Source organism: Amblyomma mixtum, chromosome 4 (genome assembly GCF_055824585.1).
Source record: "Amblyomma mixtum isolate Tamu chromosome 4, ASM5582458v1, whole genome shotgun sequence".
NCBI lineage: Eukaryota > Metazoa > Arthropoda > Arachnida > Ixodida > Ixodidae > Amblyomma > Amblyomma mixtum.
The window spans coordinates 66,416,250-66,435,189 of record NC_143015.1 but is presented as its reverse complement, the minus strand read 5'-3'; the positions used below and the strand labels follow the sequence as shown (position 1 = coordinate 66,435,189).

General features: G+C 46.7%; 1 protein-coding gene across 1 annotated transcript; it reads right to left on the bottom strand.

Moving 5' to 3' along the window:
• Positions 1–728: 728 nt before the first annotated feature.
• Positions 729–16,986, bottom strand: LOC149346704 (uncharacterized). The gene is made up of 6 exons (XM_089586017.1): positions 15,468–16,986; positions 13,224–13,905; positions 12,665–12,707; positions 11,953–12,278; positions 5,475–5,483; positions 729–2,067 (listed from the first exon to the last, which is right to left on the bottom strand). Exons 1-6 carry the CDS (start codon positions 16,294–16,296, stop codon positions 1,218–1,220), a joined length of 2,739 nt encoding a protein of 912 aa, XP_089442143.1. The 5' UTR covers positions 16,297–16,986; the 3' UTR covers positions 729–1,217.
• Positions 16,987–18,940: the final 1,954 nt, after the last annotated feature.

Below are 18,940 nucleotides of genomic sequence, written 5' to 3'. Positions count from 1 at the left end.
ACAGTACTATGGTGGCTAACAACAGCTTGCGAATTGGATTGGATTGGATTAGATTTGGGGTGATACGTACTGCGATGCAGCTTGCTTGATTATGTCAGGTGTAATAAAAGAAACAAACTGAACGTAAAAATTACGAACACCTTAGCTGTTCAAAAATGAGTGAATGAAAAACTGCTTGCCCCCCTTCCCCCCCCCCCCCCACACACACAAAAAAAAGGCCAAGCCAAAAAATAAAACCGAAACTGCTTTTTTTTTTCTTTTGACGGGCGGGGAGGGGGGTGTGTTTTTGAACCCGTAGGCGCTCAGTCGTTGCCGTCGTTAATTTCATCGGCAACAATTAACGTGGAGCTCGTCTTGTGTGCCTCGGTTCCCTGCCGAAAACTGTCAAGTTACTGTGTTAGCGAAAATCACTCCTCCCGAGTTTCTAGGCCCTGGTGAAGATGCAGATCATCGTCACATGCGACGGCTCTCGTAGACGGAGCTCAGTATCCTCTCGCGCGCAACGCGCGCGCGCGTTTTCAAATCCGACAGAGAACCTTGCTGTGGCCCTTGGCGACTTGCACGCAGTACCTTTCTCTCACCGTGAACGCGAGTAGCCGATGGACGTTAAAATCGTTCTAGCCGAGTCGTTCCATCAGTACTTTGATTTGAGCTAGTTGGTTGCAGCTTGACATGTTTACGCAAAAGCATACTGCTAAAAGACGAAGACAATACACACAAGACAGGACTGGCGCCAACTTCCAACTGAGTTTATTCACGTAAAAAGCACTTATTAACCACACGGCATGCAAAAAAATAATGAAATAAAAAAATAAAGGCAAATCAGACACAAGGGGTGATTTAACAAAGACACACGTGCCGTGTGTCTTTGTCCAGAGACCATGATCAAGAATGCCACGGAAAGTGTGCTAATAAGACGCCAGAGTTGCACTGCAGCAGAATGAAATCAAGGGGATCTTTATGAAGCAAATAATCTCAGAAAAAAAGAACCTTTCATCATTTCCCCTTCCCCAACTCCCTCTTCGCCATCGCCTACTTTCATGAGTTTCAAGCTTAAAAAAACAAAGCTGTTTCGTTCTTTTTCATAGCCAAATAAACTTCCTCAATATGGAAACGCTTGGCCAGCAGCATGCAATTGCACTGCCATGCGACAAGAGCTGAATGGCCAGATAGCTACAACCAGAAGAGCGACCTGTGTTTCAGCGTCAGCATGCGCACTATGATAGTCCTGCACCCTTGTGGGACCGCATATGTTTATCTAGATGTGCCGACTGTGTAAAGGCCGTGGGACACAGGTGGCAGCTGTAGGGTCTTTCGCCCGTGTGGGTGCGAAGGTGCCTCGTAAGGTCATCCTTCTTGAGGAAGCCCTTGCTGCAGTGGTCGCATTGGTATGGCTTCTCACCCGTGTGGATCCAAAGGTGCCTCGTCAGGTCATCCTTTCTTGAGAAGCCCTTGCTGCAGTGGCTGCATTGGTATGGCTCCTCACGCGTATGGGTGCGAAGGTGCCTCGTCAGGTCATCCTTTCTTGAGAAGCCCTTGCTGCAGTGGCTGCATTGGTGTGGCTCCTCACCCGTGTGGGTGCGAAGGTGCCTCGTCAGGTCATCCTTCCTTGAGAAGCGCTTGTTGCAGTGGCTGCAATGGTATGGCTCCTCACCCGTGTGTGTGCGAAGGTGCCTCGCCAGATCTAAATTCTTGAAAAAGCTCCTGGAGCAGTGCTCGCACTGGTATGGCTTCTCACCCGAGTGGATGCGAAGGTGGTCTCTCAGGTAATCCTTCCTGGTAAAGGCCATGCTGCAGTGGCTGCACTGATATGGTTTCTCACCCGTGTGGGTGCGAAGGTGCCGCGTCAGGTCTTCCTTCTTGAGGAAGCCCTTGTTGCAGTGGCTACAGAGAAAGGAGGGGCGCTCTCCGATGTTAATGTACATTAACGGCATCTCTCCCGCTGACAGTTCTTGTTTAGGTGAACAGCTGGGCCGTTCAGAAGTGATGGTCAAGTCTGCGCAGTGCAAAAAAGTAAGCATTTCAAGGATATGTGAAAATGAAGACATGAAAAGGTGGCCCACCAATCAAATAGATCACGAATGATATGAAGACGCTCTGGTTAAAGACTTGATGTGCACTTCAGTTAGTCAAACTCTAAGACAACTAGGCCTTGAAAGAAAAGGTTCTCTCTTTCGAAGCTGACATACACTTCACATCACCATGACAGGTCACAAATGGTCAATCACAGCAAAAACACATTTGAAGCTCCGAGTAGAAGCTACAAAGGTTGAAAGCACCATGATTCTAAAACGAAACGGAAAACGAAAGCACACAGGCAACACCAGCAAACATGGAAAAAGCAGAAGGAAAAAATTTTTCTTCCCACACCTCCGGATGCCACCAGGAATAGACACTTCTTACAAGTCACAAGCAATCCTGATTACCTTTTCTGCTTGTGCAATGTATACAAGACATCGGGCAGGAGAAAACACAAGGGAATGACCACCCAAAATCCCCATCATGTGTGACACAGGCTCTTACACAAGTCTATAGGATATCTGTCAAGTTCTTCAGTTTCCGTTAGGACCATCACAAAATTTATTATTACCATTTCTTTTTTTGACAAAAACAACTGGCTATTAGATAGTTTGGGCACTGCACCAAATCTATCAATGCTCTCTTTTTAATTGAAATCTCTGCTTTTTAAAGCCTAAGACTATCATCTTGCAGTAGCTCAAGTTTATGTGCGACTGCAGTTTACACGTGATTAAGAAATATAATAAAGCACAGTAAAGAGTAAGTTGTCAAGAACACATGGGTATGTGGATAACTATGGATTTACAACGTGCACTCTGATCACATGGATTAGTTAATGAGGTTTAACGTACCAAAGCGACTCAGGTTATTGCCACAGTGGAGGGCTCCAAATAATTTCGACCATCTGGGTATCTCTCAAGTGCGCAGTACACGAGTCACTCGCACTTCGCCTCCATCAAAATGCAACTGCCACAGCTGGGATTGAACCAGTGTCTCTAGAGTCAGCAGCCTTGCACCATAACCACTGAGCCACCATGGTGGCTACCTCAACTATTGCCAGGTAATATGGGGAGAAATACTCCAGAATATCCGTGCCATGCATGTGGACATTTTGATCACTTCAAATGCGCAAACTTCACAGGGATGCAGAACAGAACATGCAAGAATTGCGTATTTATTTTACATCTGTATTATGGCAACTACAAATGTGCAAAATCTACAAATTTAGATGAGTTACGTTATTCAAATATATTATGTGGATAACGAATTCCAGAACAAGCATGGGGCACAGAAACTGCAATCATGCTTCACCACACAGCAAGGTAGCCTGCTGCTACGAGTGGCACTGGTGCACCATTATTGTATCCACAGAAATACTTGCTTTGCGACCACAAAATACCCTTTCGTTTCCTGGCCACAAATGCAAAGTACAACATGAAACCATGCATGAGAAGCCCTCTAACCTGATGGCAAGCATCACTCAATGCTCACACCACGCCAGGTGAAGACACACACCACCTTGCTGACACTTTCCGAAGAAGCACCTTTTAAAAAATATGAAATAGGCTCAAAAGTAGGGTTCAAGGCCATCAGATGAATTAGCGATGCAATTCGGACAAATCTCGCACGTTCCACAATCTTTACTTTTCCTGGCCATAAGAGGAACCAATTCAGCCAAATCTCACATGTTTCACAATCTTTGTTCTTCCTACCTATTACCCAGAGTGGCCTGGTCATTACAGGTGCTTTTAGGAGTAGTATATTCAATGAATTCAATGATAATGTGCGCAGTTGAACCTTAGCAATGCATTGAGGTACAGCCTGAACATTCCCAGTACAAAACAGGGGCACAGTAATCATTCGTGTACATACAATGAAAATATGCAAGGTTGTTGTGCATAAATAAAGGGCAAGTTAACAAAGCATTTTTGTGAATGAAATACAAAATGGTCACAGTCGGGGCAACAGTCTCTTAACCTGCATGGGACACGACTGTGAGTGCTGAAACACTTCACGGCAAGATGTGCTGGAGCGAGACTAGGACATTAACGATGACTTGGTAACGGGTAGTCCACAGATTGATGCAGTGCAGACTTGCCACTTGTCGAAAATGTAAGAAAGTACGGCTTAAAACCTGAAAAACAAAGAAAAGGAAAAATAAGTTACCTCTTCATGGAAGTATCCTCTCTCCCTTCTTGCATACATTTATCGAGTTAGTAGTATAGTAGAGGTGCGCGAATATTCTAAACATCAAATAGCTTGCAAACAGAATTTGCTATTCAATTCGCACTGGCCTTTCACTATCTGAACCGACAATGAGCAATTCTGGAAGCTAAAAATGCCGCAAAGGCAATAAAATGAACTTCTGAACTTTTCCGCACCCACGCGGAAGGATGGTGGCTATCAGGCCTTCCTCCATGACTTGAACGCAGATGGCAGCACATTCACAGGAGTGGCAACTCCCTGGCACACGTGACCTCCATGGCTCAGGGTAACACAGACACCTCTAGCAGATGTCTCTAGCACATCCTAGCTCAACATGGGCAAACAGGGTGTCGAGATTACATCAAACATTGGGTCACCTCCGATAGCTTACACAATGTATAAAGTTCAACTGTACAAACTAAAGTGCTTTTCTGCTTCAGTGTAGGAATATTACCCAAATACCTAACTCTTCAGGGAACTAGCAACTTGTGAAATAATTTTATGGACACTGTGACCATGTAAAAGCCATGCATTCTACAATCAAAGAGTTTGTACTAACAGTGGCGTCACAATGAGTCCCTCACAAGACCACCGAGGCCAAGGCAGTTCTTCTCAAATGCGAGTTGTAACAAGTGCCGGTCTGTAACAAAACACACTGCCCTTAACTGAGCTCCTTCTGCCCTGGCGGTGTGGGCAGGGCACTTTTATTTTTGTTTTTTTTTAAAGCCCTTTCTCACATATGTCTACAGTGATGCAGCATTCGCCATTATCTGGCACTTGTGAAGAAAATATGTTTGACTCAGAGGAGCAGGAGCAAAGTCAAAAATGTCGGTGTAGGACACCAAAAGGTTGTGAAGATGCTGTGCATGCTCGGGGCTCAGGTCAGAAGCAATCATCGCAGAAATGGATCGCGGAACGGTGGCCGGGATGTCGGGCGCTTGAGAGAAAGCAGAAGGCAGTCCAGGTGAAGGAGCAGTGACGGTACAGTCGGTGAGAGAAGACAAAGTAGTAAGCGATATGATATGCCTGCACGGAGAACTTGTGGTGACAAGCTGAAGTTGAGGACAGGAAGGTAGGTGCTATTCTTGGTGACGCTCACAATGAGGTGTGGAAGAACATTTCGGGAGAGAACGACATCGGAGAGTGGGCAAGCAAGATAATCACCGTCAGGAGCAGCAGGAAACAGTGACATAGGCAGTGAACTGGTAACAATATTTTTGCCAATTCTCATCGTTCAATGAAGCCCACACGATCTGGCACTGCACATGAGAAGACAGGGAGGTGTTTTAAGGTCTCTTTGATTTGGCTGCACATTTTGCAGCAGTTCAGGTGGTGCAGCACATTCGCACTAACTGGAAGTGTACCTAGTACCATTTGCACTTCGGCACTGAATCTGACGTTGTGCTGCACTCCTGCACTAGCCTCATCACAAATTCTCATCTTGTGCAAGTAGTGCAAGGTTTTTGGCAAGCTCTACCGCAGACGAGTAACAGACAGGCCACGCTTGTTTTAGTAAACAGTGTTGTCACATCAGCATTGCGAATGTTATAGGACGACGATGGCCACATGCAGCATGACGGAGTGCATTTGTATGAGAGACAGAAGGCAGGTGCTGTTTTCTTTAAAGGAGTATAGACACCTAACTTTTGGGTACACGCTTTCTTGTTTACGATGTTGCGTAAGGCATTATTATATATGGATTACTGCCTGGTATTCTCCTATGACCGCTAGATAATTTATAATCTAATTTCTTTCTCCTGCTGGTTCGGTTTCAACAGGCGAATGAGGACCGTGACGTCAAAGTGTGGTTACAGGTCACGTGAGGCACAGAACAACCGGAATATAATCGCCGCTTCCACACTCTTTGTCACCCCAGCTCTTAAGGAAGGTTAGCTTCAGCACTGTAGTGAACTAAAATGAAGCAGCAGCAATTATATCGACGCTTTTCTATGCCCCATGTGACATAAAACCACTCTTTGACATCACAGCCATTGTTCAGTCTTTGAAACCGAAACTGAAAATGCATGACAGAAAAATATGATTATAAACTATTTAGCGGTGGTAGGTGAGTACCTCATAATGGTTCGTGCTTAGTAGTGTCTGCTGCATCATTGTAGACAAGAAAACATGCCACTAAAGTTAGATGTCTATACTCCTTTAATGCATGGGTGATCACAGTGCATGCAATGACTCGTTGTGGCTTTTTTTTTCACCTAGGTGGCCTCCACATCTGCATTTCAGCATGTGGCAGCATCAGCTACACCTCTGCTTACAGTAGCGACTGTCTTTGAGGTCCCCAGTCAGCCCACACTTATTGTTCAGCCTCCGACAGTCATTCTGACGCCACCATCCGGCATCAGTAAACGCGAGTCGTGCAGTAAGTGAAGCTCAATGTTATCACGCAACTCTTGTCACCTGCAACTGGCGGACGACCGAAGACACTTTTCAGGTAGAATGGTGACATCCTGAACCATGCTAACAAACTGTCAAAGGTCTCGCATGACAGACTGAACAGCTAGCCCCTTGAATGGATAGTCCTAACATTACGTTACCACCTCTTCAAAGCACCCACTGACTCAGTAACGGTCAACCCGGGCCACTCTGCACAACACAACAGGAAGGGAGAACTCAAATTCTCCAACACTGTCAGAATCAACAAGTTTCGTGGCCACTGGCAAGAAATGTCTGACCTTGAACAAATGCAGAGCACATAAATAGAAACATGCAACAAACACCAACACACGGCTGGCGCAGCAGACCTCCGTGTAGCAAACAAACGTTTCTGCACTCAATGCACTGCCGCTGCACGACAGGGCTAGCGTCAAGCTACACTTGCACTGCAATAGGTGCTACATTGGCACAGCACTTTTGTGAATCTGCGCACAAAGTGCAGCCATACTGAGGAGACCTTCAGTGCATAGTAACAGGACAGGTCATTTACGAATTATTGAATTTACAGGATATGAGCATTAAGCTACGGGTCTGCACAGGTTCACAGCAGCTGTCCTGAAATGTTCTGCCCCTGGGTGCGCGGACTCCACTGATGCCTGTGCAATAAAAACACACAAATGAACAACAGTGCACAAATGCACAAAAACCATAACAGTACCGTTCAGCATACTAGATGGTAGACAGTTATGCATTTGTAAGTGATTACTGAAAGCAATGGACGGACACCAAGGGTATTTCCATCTTCTTGGGCACTGGTTATTAAGGCACAAAATCACACAACATACGTCTTCAAAACCACAACTCTGAGGGGCGGTTTTTCTTACCACAAAGAAAGCCTATATGATACAACGAAGCTAGTGGTTGTCCATGAGACTTTCCGGCGTTTAATGCAGGCTACAGGTATCGTCGTTACTGTCGTGTGCACACGCTCTCACAAGTAACAAGAGCGCATTATGAACGATTTTTGGCTGTCTAATCTGCACTAATCAGCGCTTAACAGGCCCCTATGACCTCGACATAACTGCAAATTTCTCGCTGGCGTTGCTTAATTCTCCTCGCAGCTCCGGATCCCTCCTCTGACCTGACAGACGAAAAACTGCCATTTTACATCAGTATACACCCGTGGAATGGTGTGAGGCGCCCGAGTGTGTCAGCATATGTTCAAGGATACACATACAGCCGACACTACGGCTGCAGGTGCAATTTGCCGGATCAGCAAACACTCTCGCACAGCGTACGGTTGGCGTCAAGCTTAACGTCGACGATCGCAATGGCTACCGTCGAATCTTGAGGTGCAGTTCGAAGCCTGTAGCCTACTTGTCGGTGTCTGCGCACCTCTGGAGCCACAATCATGGGCAAACTGCACTCCTTGATACTTTGCGAGTGCCGCTGAGGCCTCCCCTTCTGTGATTCGGGCCGACGTGTTTCGACGCTCACCTGCGCCGTAATGTTGGCTGTTTGTGTATCCTTGAACATATGCTGACACACTTGGGGGCCCTCACACTATTCCACGGGTGTATGCTTAAGTAAAACGGAGGTTTTTCAACTGTCGGGTCACAGGAAGTGTCCAGAGCTGCGAGGAGAATTAAGCAACGCCAACGAGGAATTTGCCAGTTATGTCGAGGCCATAGGGGCCGATAAGTGCTGATCAGTGGAGATCAGTCAGCCAAAAATTGTTCATAATGCGCTCTTGTTACTTCTGGGAGCCTGTGGACGCGACTGTAACGACGATACCTGTAGCCTGCATTAGACGCCGGAAAGTCTCATGGGCAACCACTGGCTCTGTCGTATTACACAGGCTTTCTTTGGGATAAAAAAACCGCCCCGCACAGCAGAAGAGAAGGCCTCCTCAGCGGCACTCTCGAGGTATCGACAGAGGTAGTTTGCCCGTGATTGCGACTTCAGAGGCACAGAGACACCGACAAGCAGGCTACAGGCTTCGAACTACTCCTCAATATTCGATGGTAGCCGTTGCGATTGTCCATGTCAAGCTTGACACCAACCGTACGCAGTGCGAGAGCGTTTGCCGAGCCGGCAAATTGCACCTGCAGCCGTAGTGTTGGCTGTACGTGTATCCTTGAACATATGCTGACACACTCGGGCCCCTCACACCATTCCACGGGTGCATACTAATGTAAATTGGCAGTTTTTCGACTGTCAGGTCAGAGGAGGGATCCAGAGCTGCGAGAATTAAGCAACGCCAACGAGGAATTTGCCGACATAACTTATACCCTTCACAGCAAGGCTAGCCATATATGATGGAACAAACTCGCGACAGATTAATTCGCTAGTAACTAATGCTGTATCGTTATAATGTCAGATCATCGCGAGTCGGCTATGTCGGCTCGGCACCTGCGCATGACAGCGCGTGCACTTATCTCTCACCCTCTCTCTGGCTACCGTTTAAAAGCGCTGGCAGGTTGAGGTGGTGACGATGCACGGCTACGGCCGCTTATCTGTTTTTTCAGCCAGCGTCCGCTTCGGCAGACGCGGTTGTTGCTGCGACGCGCGTCTTTCCTTTTTCTCTGATCTTTTCACTTTCCTCTATCTGCACGTGGCAGCGGTGGTGGCTCGGCTCGAGCCAGTTGGCAGGCCCGTGCAATTTCCTTTTCATCCTTCCCTCAGTCGCAACAACAACAACCAGTAAACGTCTTCCTATCCCAGCTCCCTCGGTGGTTAGTGTCTCTTCGGGTGCTGCGTCTCGCCGGTAGCAAAGCTTCGCGGCGACTTAGCAACTACGGGCAAATGTGAACACGCACTCCCCGCAAGTCACTGTGGTGTCTTTGTCAGCAAAACGGTCACATCAGAACTCGCAGGTGCACAACCTTACGGCGTGTTACGACTTGCCCGCAGAAGAATGAGTTGCAGTAGCAGATGCAGAGGGCTCACTCGGAAAGGTGTCACTGCGGCAAATCGGTCTGCTACTGTGCTTGGACGTTTCCGTAGTTTTGCACAGCCTAAGCTTAAAAAAAAAAAAATAAAAAATCGGAAACTACTCGCGCTTAGTGCAGTCATTGGGCTCAGTAAGCACCCACAACAGCACGGCACACTTTCACGAATCGCACACTGTAAAGAGCTCTGCCGTAGATACACAACCATGATACGACTTCGTGAAGCAACAGCCATATAAAATTGCAGTTTTTATCTAACCTCCTTGAGCAACAGCTTGCGAAAGAGATGGAGAGAGCCAACCATTTTCCTTCCTCCATGGAGCGCAGATGGATGGATGGATGATAATGGCTTTACCCTTTGTACCGGGCGGTAGCTTTTGCCACCTAGCCTATACTTCCCCCATTGTTAATTTATTTTTCTTTTCCTTTCTTTCCCTTTCGCTCTTACAATGTCTAGTCTGTCTATCCTTTTCCCCTCCAAATTCACCCCTCCCTTGATTTCCGCCACCAATCCTCCAACCTCCCCTTCGTCAATGTCACGCTTTTCCCATCCACTCGCCCGTCCTCCCCAGTAAATCCCAGCGCTATCTCTATGGCTGTTGCTGCCCTCTCTGGGAGGGCTGGGCGTAGTTCTGCGCACCTCAGAACCAAGTGCTCTATGGTCTCCGTTTCCGTTTGACAAGCAGAGCACAAAATATCCACTTCTTCAAATTTGGAGAGTCCCTGTCCTAGCCTCAAAAAGCAGTGAACTGCCCCGCGAATTATCGAATAATCGCTCTTTTTTGATGTCCTGCCGATCTTTCCTGCATTCTTTCTTTCCACATCTATCTTTCCGTTTCTCCGCTTTCACGTTAGTATTTTGTTGCGTCCCATCCCTCACCCGTAAATACTTCGTTCTTAGCTTTCGGGTTCTATTAGTCCATTTTGTGTTAATACTTTTCATGTACAGATACTTGTACACCTTTTTTGCCCACCTTGTTTCCTCCATTTGGGTTAGTCTCTGATCATATTTCAGTTCGCTGACTGCCTCCCGAACCTCGAACGACGCCCAATCCATATCTCCCTGGACTCCCTCATTCGGAGTGTTCCCATGGGCTCCCAAGGTTAGCCTTCCTACACTTATTTCTGACCTCTAGCCCTGACTGTACTTCTGATTCCATGCATAGGACTGCATTTGCAAATGTGAGACCCGGTACCATGATTCCCTTCCATACCCCTCTAACCACCTCATACCTATTATAGTTCCATAGTGCTCTATGCTTCACCCGTCCGTGTGTTTTTTTGTTTGTTTTTTTTACAGTAAGGAAGCTGGAGAATTTATTTAGTACTTTCTTCAGCCAGAAAAAGCTGTACAGTAACAGCATAGTTGATGTTATGCTGTTGAGCAAATCTCAGCGAAAGACCACACAATATACATATGAAGCCCCACTTAAGCAAGCCGTACGAAGTGCCTGCATGGTGTGTGGCTCGCAACTCGTGGGTCAGAAGTTTCCGATGCACCGCTGGTGTGGCTGGCACCATCTATGGGAGTATCTTGTAACTGCCACATCTTCCACCAGTTTAGATTTTTCCATCACGCCAACACCAGCTTTTCTGCGACACGGGGCCTTTCCATTTTCATTCTAAAAAAAATGGTAATAAAAAGCCAGGGTAACAACTGCTTTTCCGGCAAAAGTATAAAACAGTGTCAGCTAAATTACAGCATCCTAGTAAAAGATTTACAATACTCGGGGAACCAGTATGAAACAGAGAAATATGCCACGTACTACACATTCAAGAGAGAGGGGAAGATCTCAACAACTGGCAATGCAGAAACCGGCACAGTGATCTTTTTGAATATTTTTATTTCTTAAACAATGCATTCATAAACACTGCAAAGAAAAGCCTGCTGTATTACCTCGAGGCTGGACTTTCTTATGTCCTTCTCGTGTCCCCTATTAACACCCCTGTATCACAAAAAAATAAAAAGAACATTGCAGAAGATTTTCCTGTGCTGTTACAAAACATAGGAATGTGCACTGGTACTCTTTCACAACTTCATAAACCATGCAACAAAGACAAGGGTACTAGGAATACACATATTGGATAAATGGTTCAACCATTTGGCCTGACATGGCTGATAGAGACGTGGCAAAAGCAACCACTCACACACGCTATTTGGAAGCATTAAGCTTTTGTTTGCAGCAAGTAACAAGAAATCAGCTAGCCATACTTTTCGGCCAAGAAAACCTTACTTCACGGCACTGTGTTTCCCTTTCGTGTATCTTCACTTTGTGCCGCAACAAAATGGGCTTGGCCACAAAGTCTTCAAGTACAAGTCACACTTTTCACCCCTCTGGGCACGCACATGCTTCTTGAGGGTCGATCGCTTCACAAAGGACACGGCTAACACTGGAACGGCTTCTCACCCGTGTGGGTGCCAATGTGCCCTACCAGGTGGTTCTTTCGTGAAAAGCTCCTGCTGCAGTACTTGCAGAGGTACGGACGTTCACCGGTGTGGATGGTGAGATGCGTCACCAGCTTGCTTCTCATCGAAAAGTGCCCGCCACAGTGGCTACACTTCAAACCCATGTCTTCGCTCCGGTCACCTCCCTCGCTAGTATCCCTGGTTGTCGCGACTTGGCCCACAAGGCAACTTCCATCACCCAAAACTTGTCCACAAGGCACACCGTATACAATGAGCAGTGTTGCATTTGAAAGCCAGAATGTTCTCAATTAAATGCAGTGATCTGTCTAACTTACTGGGCACTATGCCCGTGAGCTAGTAAATGTTGAAGGCAGTCTTACAGAAAAGCCTTGCCAGCATGCGAAATGCCAGGTTTAACAACCAAAGCTAAAAGAGCATTCAGTTGTGCAACACTGCCCCATTTGGAAGTCCATTTACATTTGAAGGAAAAACGTTTCAGTCTGATAATTCATCACTGAAGAAGCGCTCCGAGACCGTGAGAAATTTGAAAGGCACAGCTGACCCATGCACTTGCACTGTCAAACGCTTTAAGACGGGAGCAGTCAAGGATTTTGAGCTAGAGACTCCTTTCTTTTTAAAGAGCAAATGAGTGGCAAGAATCATGACTTTAGACAGGGTATGCGGCAGTTACTAGCACGAAGCTCCCAGGATGCATAAATCGAAGAAGGTTATCACTGAAGAGAAATGCAACAAGACCCTCACAATTGAGATCCCTCCATAGTATACCCCCTGGATCGCATACTCTAGGGGTACATCAAGGATCAAGTCTACCGGACACGAATCACATCAGACAACTTAGAAAGAAAAAATAAGTCTGAAAATAAGTACAGAGATGATGATCAACAATGCCACGGAAAGTGTGCTAATAAGACGCCGGAGTTCCACTGCAGCAGATGGCGATCTGTCTGAACATGCATTGAAATCAAAAGGCTCTTTATGAAGCAACAACCTCTGAAAATAAGAACCTATCACCGTTTCCCCTTCCCCAAATCCCTCATCACCTACTTTCATGAGTTTCAAGCTTAAAAAAGCAAAGCTGTTTCATCGATCTTTTTCGTAGCCAAGTAAGCTTCATCAATATGGAAATGCTTGGCCAACAGTATGCAATTGCACAGTCAAGCGACAAGAGCTGAATGGCCAGATACCTACAACCAGAAGAGCGACCTGTGTTTCAGTGTCAGCATGCGCACTATGATAGTTCTGCACCCTTGTGGGACCGCATATGTTTAACCAGGTTTGCCGACCGTGTAAAGGTTGTGGGACACAGGTGGCAGCGGTATGGTCTTTCGCCCGTGTGGATGCGAACGTGCCTCGTCAGGTCATCCTTCTTGATGAAGCCCTTGCTGCAGTAGCTGCACTGATATGGCTTCTCACCCGTGTGAATGCTAAGGTGCCTCGTCAGGTCGTCCTTCCTTGAGAAGCCCTTGCTGCAGTGGCTGCACTGGTATGGCTCCTCACCGGTGTGGGTGCGAATGTGCCTCGTCAGGTCATCCTTCCTTGAGAAGCCCTTGCTGCAGTGGCTGCATTGGTATGGCTCCTCACCCGTGTGGGTGCGAAGATGCCTCGTCAGGTTTAAATTCTTGTAGAAGCTCTTGCCGCAGTGGTCGCACTGGTATGGACTCTCGCCCGAGTGGATACGAAGGTGGCCTCTCAGGTAATCCTTCCTGGTAAAGGCCATGCTGCAGTAGCTGCACTGATATGGTTTCTCACCCGTGTGGGTGCAAAGGTGCCGCGTCAGGTCCTCCTTCTTGAGAAAACCCTTGCTGCAGTAGCTACAGAGATAGGGGTGGATGTACATGATTGGCATCTCTCCCGCTGACAGTTCTTGTTTAGGTGGACAGCTGGGCCGTTCAGAAGTGGTGGTCAAGTCTTCTGCGCAATGGAGAGAAGTAACAATTCAAGGATATGTGAAAATGAAGACATGACAGGTGGCCCACCATTCAAAGAGATCACGAATGGTATGAAGACGCTCTAGTTAAGGACTTGATGTGCACTTCAGTTAGTCAAACTTTAAGACAACTAGGCCTTGAAAGAAAAGGTTCTCTGTTTGGAAGCTGACATGCACTTCACATCACCACAACAAGTCACAAATGGTTAACAACTGCAAAAAGACATATGAACCTCAGAGTAGAACACGCAATGGTTGAAAGCACTGTGTCGACAACAATCAGTACTGTTCAGGTAGAAAAGTTCACACTGTGGCACACACAATTTCGCCTATCACATATGCACCTTGTCACCAGCTATCTTGCGGAAATGAATGAATGATAGATACATTCAACAAAGTACACTTCACATGTAAGATAAAAAGCTGCCGTGGTGACTCAGTGCTTCTGGCACTCGGCTGCTGACCCGAAAGACATGGGTTCGACCCCAGCTGCAGCGGCCGCATTTCTACGGAAGCAAAATTCTAGAAGCCCGTCCAACGTGCAATGTCGGTGATATTAAAGAGCCCCAGTTGGTCGAAATTTCCGGTGCTGTTCACTACGGCGTCCCTCATAGCCAGAGTCACTTTGGGACATAAACGCCCCATAAACCATAAACATATATCACAAATTGGAAGCCATTCCATGCTCACAAAACGAGGGGAGCAAACAGCACTTTTCTCAAACCTAATCAAATATGAATAACGTATCTCCGCTGCTGATTCAATTATGAATCGAATAGCTAAAATACTTGTGGGATTATTCACAAGGTGTGTGAATATTCATATGAAACGATTATCCAAGAGAGGCAGCGAAGCTCCAGTGGTGGAACCATAATTTATAGAATTAAAGTTGTAGCTGTCGAAAGTGAACTCCACTAGAGAACACACTTCATGATGTCAAAATATCAAATCTATGATTGCCATGTTATACGCACAGAAAGTTTTCATTTTCCTACTGATGGCGACAGCAAACTACCTAGTGCCAAATCTTGGCCGAGGAAGACAAGTTTAGGCAATGGCCTCCGATATCGGATACGAAGGCAGGGTTTAGTAAACCTGGCCGACTCTCTTGCGTCACCCAATCTTGGAGGCCACATAAATGAGCATTATGAACGCCGTACTACTAACAGACCATGCTGCAGTGCTGAATCCTGCATATACCAATCTGGGCAGCATGCTGTGTGACGTAGGAGTGAGCGTTGTTTTTGAAACAGTTGTCAAACAAAACTACAATGTGCCCTAGATAGATATGCGAATCGCTATCAGAAAATTCAGGTTATCAGGTTATCCTTCTTGAGGAAGCCCTTGCTGCAGTGGTCGCAGTATTATGGTTTCTCGCCCGAGTGACTGCGAAGGTGGTCTGTCAGGTAATTCTTCCTGGTAAAGGCCATGCTGCAGTGGTCGCACTGGTATGGTTTCTCACCCGTGTGGGTGCGAAAGTGCCTTATCAAGTCATCCTTCTTGAGGAAGCCCTTGCTGCAGTCGCTGCATTGGTATGGCTTCTCACCCGTGTGGATGCTAAGGTGCCTCGCCAGGTCATCCCTCCTAAGGAAGCTCTTGCTGCACTGGTCGCACTGGTATGGCTTCTCACCCGTGTGGATGCGAAGGTGGTCCCTCAAGTAATCCTTCCTTGCAAAGGCCATGCTGCAGTGGTTGCACTGGTATGGCTTCTCGCCCGAGTGAATGCGAAGGTGATCTGTCAGGAAGCCCTTCCTGGTAAAGGTCATGGGACACAGGTGGCAGCTGTACGGTCTTTCGCCCGTGTGGACGCGCAGATGCGTCATCAGGTCATCCTTCCTGAGGAAGCTCTTGCTGCACTGGTCGCATGGGTATGGCTTCTCGCCCGAGTGGAAGTGAAGGTGGTCTCTCAAGTAATCCTTCCTTGCAAAGGCCATGCTGCAGTGGCTGCATTGGTATGGCTTCTCACCCGTGTGGATGCAAAGGTGCCTCGTCAGGTTAACCTTCCTGGTAAAGGCCATGCTGCAGTGGCTGCACTGATATGGCTCCTGTCCTGTGTGGGTGTGAAGGTGCTCAGTCAAGTTGTCCTTCTTAAGGAAGCTCTTGCTGCAGTGGTCGCACTGGTATGGCTTCTCACTCGTGTGGGTGCGAAGGTGCCTCGTGAGGTCGTCCTTTTCGAAGTAGCCCTCACTGCAGTGGCTACAGAGAAAGGGACGCTCGCCGGTGTGAATGTACATCAATGGCATCTCTCCCACTGGCAGTTCTTGATGAGGTGAACAGCTGGGCCGTTCAGAAGCGGTGGTCAAGTCTGCGCAATGCAAAAAGGTAAACATCTGAAGGGCATGTGAAAATGCAGACATGAAAAGGTCGCCCAGCATTTAAAGAGATTATGAATGTTATGAAGGCGCTCTAGTTAAGGACTTGATGTACACTTCAGTTAGCCAAACTTTAAGATGACTAGGCCTTGAAAGAAAATGTTCTGTTTGGAAGCTTGCATACACTTCACATCACCACAACAACTCACAAATGGCCAATCACTGAAAAAAGACATTTGAAGCTCCGAGCAGAACATGCAAAGGTTGAAAGCACTGTGTCGATTACAGTCGGTACTATTCAGGTAGAAAAGTTCACACTGCAGCACATACGATTCTGCCTATCACATATGCACCTTGTCACCAGCTATCTTATGGAAATGGAAGAGTCGTAAAAAAACATCCAACAAGATACAGTTTTCATGCAAGATAAAAAAGCCGCCGCGGTGGCTCAGTGTTTATAGCACTCGGCTGTTGTGCCGAAAGGCGCGGATTCGATCCCGGCCACAGCGGCCGAATTTCGATGGAGGAGAAATTCTAGAAGCTTCTCTGCCAGGTAGTTACGTGCAGTGACCTGAACGCTCTGCGTCTGCTACCTCGGACGAAGAACAGCTGGACGCCCCCACTCCAGCTGTTTTTGTGCTTTGTGTCGTGCCCGTGTGATTGAACAGTGATCTCCCAGATCTTCACGCGCGTGCGACCTGTATATATGTATATGTTTACCATGTAGATATGTAAATAGATTCATTGAAAGTGTACCCCTCCCCCTGTCCTTTCTACTGTCCCCTCACCCCTTTTCTTTCACTTCTACTCTCTGCCTGCTATCCTTTATTTCGCTGCCCCAGCTGAGGTGCTTCCAGTCGCGATAGCAGATGCCGGGGAAGCAAACATTCTTTTACCTTCCATATCAAATGTTCAGTAAATAACCACTTCAGCATCATCATCATCATCCTAGAAGCCCATCCACTGTGCAATGTCGGTGATATTAAAGAGCCCCAGTTGGTCGAAATTTCCGGTGCTGTTAACTACGGCGTCCCTCATAGCCAGAGTCACTTTGGGACATAAACGCCCCATAAACCATAAACATATATCACAAATTTGAAGCCATTCCATGCTCTCAAAACGAGGGGAGCAAACAGCACTTTTCTCAAACCTAATCAAATATGAATAACGTATCTCCACTGCCGATTCGATTATGAATCGAATAGCTAAAATACTTGTGGGATTATTCACAAGGTGTGTGAATATCCATATGAAACGATTATTCAAGACAGGCAGCGAAGCTCCAGTGGTGGAACCATAATTTATAGAATTAAAGTTGTAGCTGTCAAAAGTGAACTCCACTAGAGAACACACTTCATGATGTCAAAATATCGAATCTATGATTGCCATGTTATACGCACAGAAAGTTTTCATTTTCCTACTGATGGCGACAGCAAACTACCTAGTGCCAAATCTTGGCCGAAGAAGACAAGCTTAGGCAATGGCCTCTGATATCGAATATGCCTTTCCGATATCGAATATGAAGGCAGGGTTTGGTAAACCTGGCCGACTGTCTCGTGTCACCCAATCTTGGAGGCCACATAAGTGAGCATTATGAACGCCGTACTACTAACAGACCGTGCTGCAGTGCTGAATCCTGCACATACCAATCTGGGCAGCATGCTGTGTGACGTAGGAGTGAGCGTTGTTTTTGAAACAGTTGTCAAACAAAACTACGATGTGCCCTAGATGGATATGCGAAGCGCTATTAGAAAATTTTGAATATTCGCACACCCACACTCTTAAGACTTCTACATTCAAGGCTGTTCTATGTGAAGGCAGTGTCCCACTAAATAAATGAGACCTGCAAAGCAACCTACCATGAAGTACGGATCAGTTTGCTTGACAAGGCCCGATTTTTTTTTTTAATTTCATGTACTCAAACCAAGTCACGTAACTAAACATGCAGTTTTATGAAATATCCAGTCTTTCCAATCACATTGTGGGTCACAACAATACACAACACAATACACAACACAGGAAAAGTTGGGAGATGAACGAAGGAGGCACAAAATAGGTTATTTTCACAACCACACGCAAGCTGAAATATTCTTCAGGAAGCTGTATGTTAGGCTGATGATTACAATATACATGCTCCAGGCTATGCATACAAGTCTGCCTTGGCAAATGGATCTAAAACGAAACGCAAAACGAAAGCACACAGGCAACACCAGGAAACACGGAAAAGGCAGAAAAAAAAGAAAAAATTCCTTTTCCCACACCTCGGGATGCCACCAGGAATAGACACTTCTTACAAGTCACAAGCAATCCTGATTGTTACCTTTTTGTTGTTTGTGCAATGTATACAAATACAAGACATCACGCAGGAGAAAACACAATGTGAAAAACAAGCTCTTACACAAGTCTATAGGATATCTGGTTTGGTTTATGGGGTTTAACGTCCCAAAGCGACTAAGGCTATGAGAGACGCCGTAGTGGAGGGCTCCGGAAATTTCGACCACCTGGGGTTCTTTAACGTGCACTGACATCGCACAGTACACGGGCCTCTAGAATTTCTCCTCCAAAGAAATTCCAGCCGCCGCGGCCGGGATCGAACCCGCGTCTTTTGGGTCAGCAGCCGAGCACCATAACCGCTGAGCCACCGCGGCGGCTATAGGATATCTGTCAAGTTCTTCAGTTCCATTAGGAACATCACAAAATGTATTAT